The 5,975-nt window shown below is 34.1% G+C and overlaps 1 protein-coding gene across 1 annotated transcript; it reads right to left on the reverse strand.

Annotated features, from left to right (window-relative positions):
* Nucleotides 1–5,115: 5,115 nt before the first annotated feature.
* On the reverse strand, nt 5,116–5,637 carry LOC133814215 (uncharacterized). Its single transcript, XM_062247207.1, has one exon. It carries the CDS (start codon nt 5,635–5,637, stop codon nt 5,116–5,118), a length of 522 nt encoding a protein of 173 aa, XP_062103191.1.
* Between the last annotated feature and the right edge of the window lie 338 nt (nt 5,638–5,975).

Here is a 5,975-nt window from a genome sequence, read left to right on the forward strand (position 1 = left end):
TATATAAAAAGACAGTACTTACAGTGAGTGTCGGTCTATCTTTGTGAAATGTACATGTGGGTTGTCTATAGAACCGGCTCAACTCGAGCTCTAATACCAACTGTAACGACCTGGGTTTTCAAGACTCGATAATGCAGAAATATAAACATTTTCATTTAACAAAATGTCTCAAAAACCCGTAAAAAAAAGACTCTTTAAAAGTCGTATGGCCATAATTAACATTTAATACAAACATAATTTATGAAGACTAAAGTGAGCCTAGTTTATGAAAATAACACAACATTTCCAAAAACAAAATGGCTTCCCAAAAGGTCAGTCCACATGTACATTCACAAGGTAGACTCCAGCGCTCACTTCACTCCCTTGCCCTTGTTCTTACCTACAACAGGAAATAACTAGGTAAGCGAAAACGCTTAGTAAGTTCAACTTTAAAACAAAAGCATGCAAAGAAGACAGGTGGTCACTAACAACTAGTAATAATATCTCAACGGAAATAGGGTTCTGGATCCATCTAGATCCTAAACAATAAATTTGAAGAACGCAAAAATTTCCTAGCAAACTTATGGTCATGCCTAATAACCAATGGCAAAATATTACAGATAAACAGATAAATCCCTGCACTCAAAAAATCCTAGAGCAAGGAGATATAATATATCACAATATAATTCTAGACCAACGCTCGACAATTTCAAAAAATTCGGGCGTATCATGCCCTCCAGCATAAATGCTAATCTGTAAGAGAGAACTGAGTCTCAACACTACGATCTAGTCAATAAATAACCCCATCAAGGGTAACTATCGAGTTATCTAGGGCATCACTACTTATCCAAGAGTAAATCCCTCGCAAGGGTAACCATCAAGTTCCCTGGGCATCCCTACTTATCCAAGAGTAAATCCCCACAAGGGTAACCATCAAGTTACCTAGGGCATTACTACTATTCAAGAGTGTAATCGATGTTACATGGGCTTACAGAAACTTCTATGTTAATCAGTGGTGCTGGTGAGCTGTTGCCCCTAGGATGTTCAACCTCACTCAAACTTGGCAACCCCTAGTATCTCTAGGCACTCTCACTGAATGGCCAATATGCACGGCTACTATCCAGGAATAACTTATCAGAGCACGTGCTCGAGTTCTAACTGTTCACTGATTAAGTAAGCATGAGGGCCCCTAGGTCCCATTCATTTTGGCGCCCCTAGGTTTAAACCAGCAATCTTCACCTCTTGGACACTAGTCGTGGTAATGAACTGGACATAAATAAAATCAATCAGTGTGACAAGGATCGGCCGTCTTGAATATGACGAATATCTACCGGTCATATTTTATGAATCAGCAGCAACTAGACTAAAGTCTCTAAGCAAACTTTCTACGAAAGTCTATATATGTGCATGTGTCTCTATACTAACATACAATACAATAGTCGTTTCATGTTGCAGCCACACAATAGAAGTTGACTTACTTGGAGTCCTTAGCTCTTAGTAGGATTTCATCCTCCAACGTACAGTCTAGTTACGCTCAGCGAGTACTATAGTTATCCATACAATATACTCGGATTAATTATGACACTCATAATTCATTATTATTATTTTGGGCAGTTTGGTCATTTTCAAAATCATTTGTAAGGATTAAAGATCCTTATTTGGTTTTAAACCCATTCAAGAAATTCATAAAAAAAATGTTTGAGACTAAACCCTAAGTCTCGGGGAGACCCATCCTATGGTCTCGATACCAAGGCTCGGGTATCACAATAGTATTTTCCCACAATCCACTAAAATTCTAATTCTTTAAAAGTATCGCTATTAACCCTTACTTTCAACATGTCAGTTAAATATAAAGAAGATTTTAGCCGATGTTATATCCAGAAAATACTAATTAAATTTCTCAATTACTTTTCAAGAAAATAATATCTTAATTTTCCTTTTGTTTTTCTTAAGGTTTTAATCTCTAAAAACTGTTTTAAGAAAATCGCCTAATTTTAACTTAATTAAGAAAACCACTAATAATTTCTTATCTTGACTAGTTAATTTTTCGAACTCAATTAATCAAGTTTACATACTAGAAAAATAATTAACTTAATTATTTTTTTCAAAATATAGGGTTTGTAAACCCACTTTTAATTTATCAACTTATAAATAAATTAATTCTTTTATTTTTTAGAAAGATTAAAAATTCTTTAATAAAATAATTCTCACTTAAACTCAATTTGTATTTTAGGTCAAAATATGTTTTCAAGACTTACCATATTTTTATCTTGCAATGAGCAAAATTTTACTTTTTACCTTAAGTTCCAAAATCTAATTTTTTTTACACTAAGTGTGAAAACCCTATTTTTTACATTTTTAACTACATACTTTGTTAGGTCATAAGTTGAAATTTACTTACCCAATTATTACCAAAATTTCCTAATTCCATTTTTGGTATGCCATTTAGGATTTTGTAAAATCTTAGGTCAAAAACATCATTTTTTATTCGTGAAATTATTTTCCAACAATGAGGTAAAAAATGATCTTATTTTCAAGTCCTTAATTTTTCCAAACTTTGGCACTTAATAAATTTTAAATTGTAAGTATTTTACTACCAAATTTTACAGTGGAATACTACGTTATGCCAAGATTATGTCTACCTAATTTTAGAAAAAACTGGGTTCATTTGCCCTATACAGTGGCTATCCAAACTTGGCCCCGAAATTAAGAATACGAAAAAACCATTTTTTTACCTAAAATTTTATATAGCATAACCCACTCATTTTTAAGCATTTTTGAGTGTTTCAAAAGCTCAATTTCATGTACTCAATCTCAAAAACATCACAGTATGATTAAATTTTAAAAAATCAATATACAGTGGATGCTTGACCCCTTGGAATCACATCTCAAAACTTGTATTTTGTTTTAGGATTTTCACCAAAATCCTTAGGGATTTTAGTCCCTATTTTAAAAAATCAACACACAAGCATCATAAAAATTGTCGAGCAACTACCATATCCTTGTTACATCACAAATAAGAAACTTTAAGCATTAAATATACAAAATAAAGCTTAAAAATAAAAAGCATACAATAACTACAATTAAAAGTAAACTTTTTACCTCTTATTGTTCTTGTTCTAGGTTTTGATGTTACTACTAGCTTTGAGTCCTTCAAAAATCTTTCAATACCTTAACCAACTCCCCCCAACAACATAGATAGTCAGCTATTGAAAGACCTATTGTTAAAAACTTTACAAAGTCAAGTATTTTGAAACTTTACCTTAGGGAAACCCTTCCTACACCAAAGCTTAATGCTTCCAAGCCTTCTTAGTGTTGTTGAGGTTGAAGATGGAGAGAAAACTTGGGAGAGATTTTTTGAAAAATATGAGTGAACGTGAGAGAGAGTGGTCGGTGTTGGGGGGTTATATGGGTTTAGACTTCTCTAAAATATCCTAAAAACACTTGAGTGTTTTACTATCCACTTGCCTATTAACCCTAATATTTAAAAATGGGATTAAACTTAATTAATTTTGTGTACCCAATTTTTTAAATCCTCACATGGCATGCCACCTCTTTCTATATATGCATTTATATATTTTTTTTATTAAGGGTGATAAATATTTCCTAAGAAGAAAAATCCAAATGACTTTCTATAACCTTTTTCACTCATATAACGTTTTTTTTTTTAATAAAACTTAACACAAAATAATTAAATTAAATGTCTCTCACATTTGATTTCATTAAACACAATAAAATTTAACCTAACGTCCATTCATGGAATAAAATCCCTCAATTTGGTAAAATTAACCATTTTAACACAAAATGCCTTAAAATTTCCATTTCCTCTTAGGTTTATTATTTTTTACCAAACTTTAATTTTTATGAATGTATTTTATGCCCAAAATATATTTTCCCTAGTTTTTCATTTTATTTTTCGAGATTTTTTCCCGATTAGGGTTTTTGTGTCGGTCCAAGACCGAAAGTCTTATCTTGACTTTTAAATCAAAAAATTCATAATTTGGCTAGCAATAACTCATGGAAATAAACTCCAAATAAATATAATATTATTTAAAAATATATTCTTAACTCGAGGAAAAATATCCTGATCCGAGTTGTTTAAAGGTACCCGAAACGCAGGGCGTTACACACCAAACACCGAAAAATCATCCATGAATACCTCAAGAGTTTTCTCCACCATATTTGAAAAAATTACTGTCTTGAAACGTTGAAATGTAGCGAGCGCATTGCATAAACGGAAGGTCTTCCTCCTGAAAGCAACTGTCCCATATGGGCAGGTGAACGTAGTTTTTCCTTGATCTTTAGGGGCAATAGAAATCTGATTGTAGCCTGAATACCCATCCAAAAAGAAATAATACTCATTTCCCGCTTTTCTGTCAAGCATTTGATCAATAAAAGGTAACGTGAAATGATCTTTTCTTGTTGCTTTATTTAGCTTCCGATAATCCATACAAACACGCCAACTTGTCACTGACCTTGTGGGAATCAACTCATTGTTATCATTAGCTACCACTGTTACTCCCCCTTTCTTGGGAAACCATTGAACCAGGTTGACCCACGAACTATCTGAGATTGGGTATATAATGCCAGCATCAAGCCACTTAATCACATTCTTTTTTACCACTTCCTTCATAATGGGATTAAGCCTTTGTTGTTGTTCAACAGAACTGCTACAGGAATCTTCTAGCAAAATCTTATGCATACAAAGTGAGGGACTTATACCCTTTATATTAGCCATAGTCCAACAGATAGCCTTCTTGTAGTTCTTCAAAACATCTAGCAGCATATTCTCTTTTTTAACCCCCAACAACGCATAAATAATCACCAAGAAAGTCTCTTCACACCCCAAGCAAGCATATTTCAAATGACTAGGAAAAAACTTCATTTCGAACTTTGGTGGTTCTTGAATAGATGGTTTGGGAGGCTTGAAATTTCTTTCGATAACTCTAAGGACTCAAAATTCCTTCCTACTTTAGTAAAAAGCTTCTTGGATTCCACCCATGTAACTTGGGTCTCTTCGTCCTCTCTCATTTCTTCAAGCTCATCAAGTGAAATCACTCCCATTCTATCCTTACAAGTTATTTTTAGCAATGTTTTGGCCACTATAGTATCAATCACACTCAAAGAAGAGCATTCCTAAATCTCATTCGGAAACTTCATAGAGTTGAACACATTGAAGGTCACTTGTTGGTCATTCACTCTCAAATTAAGCTCTCCTGTTTGAACGTCAATCAAAGTCCTTCCGGTGGCAAGAAATGTTCTTCCAAAAATTATTAGAACATCTCTATCCGCTTCATAATCAAGAATAATGAAATCCGCTGGAAAAATGAATTTATCAACTTGCACAAGTACATCTTTAATCTTGCCTTTTGGGTGTACCATAGATCGATCCGCTAATTGCAAAGTGGCAGGGGTTGGCCTTGCTTCTTCAATTCCCAACTTCTTAAAGATCGACATGGACATCAAATTGATACTAGCCCCAAAGTCAAAAAGTGCTCTACAAACATCTCTACCACCAATAGAACAAGGAATTGTAAAGTTGCCCAGGTCTTTAAATTTAGGAGGAATTTTATTCTTCAATATAGCACTACAACCTTCAGTCAAAGCCGTTGTTTCAAATTCTCCAAGTCTCCTCTTCTTGGTTAAAATATCCTTCATGAACTTCACATAGTTGGGCATTTGTTCCAAAGCTTCCACCAACTATGTATTGATGTGAAGCTGTTTCAAAACATTTAAAAATCTTTGGAATTGACCATCTTGTTGCTGCTTGTGACAGTCAGAATCCTGTGATCCATAAGGGGCAAGACCAGGTAAGCTGTGAAATCCCACACCGCCTGGGGAAGGTCAAGTGTAATGATTCTAAGACTGTGTAGGTATAGGACTACACAGTTGAAGAGGGCTTAAATGGATTGATGGGTACTACCTATATCAGGAAGATGCATCTTCTTTTCGGTAGCCCATCTCTTGAGAACTCCATGGTTAAGCATTCCTAAGGT

Source organism: Humulus lupulus, chromosome 2 (assembly GCF_963169125.1).
Source record: "Humulus lupulus chromosome 2, drHumLupu1.1, whole genome shotgun sequence".
In the NCBI taxonomy this organism is placed as follows: Eukaryota; Viridiplantae; Streptophyta; class Magnoliopsida; order Rosales; family Cannabaceae; genus Humulus; species Humulus lupulus.

What these genes read in the sequence shown, in the direction of transcription:
- LOC133814215 (XM_062247207.1), bottom strand. Translation starts at nt 5,637, where the DNA reads ATGAAGGATATTTTAACCAAGAAGAGGAGACTTGGAGAATTTGAAACA.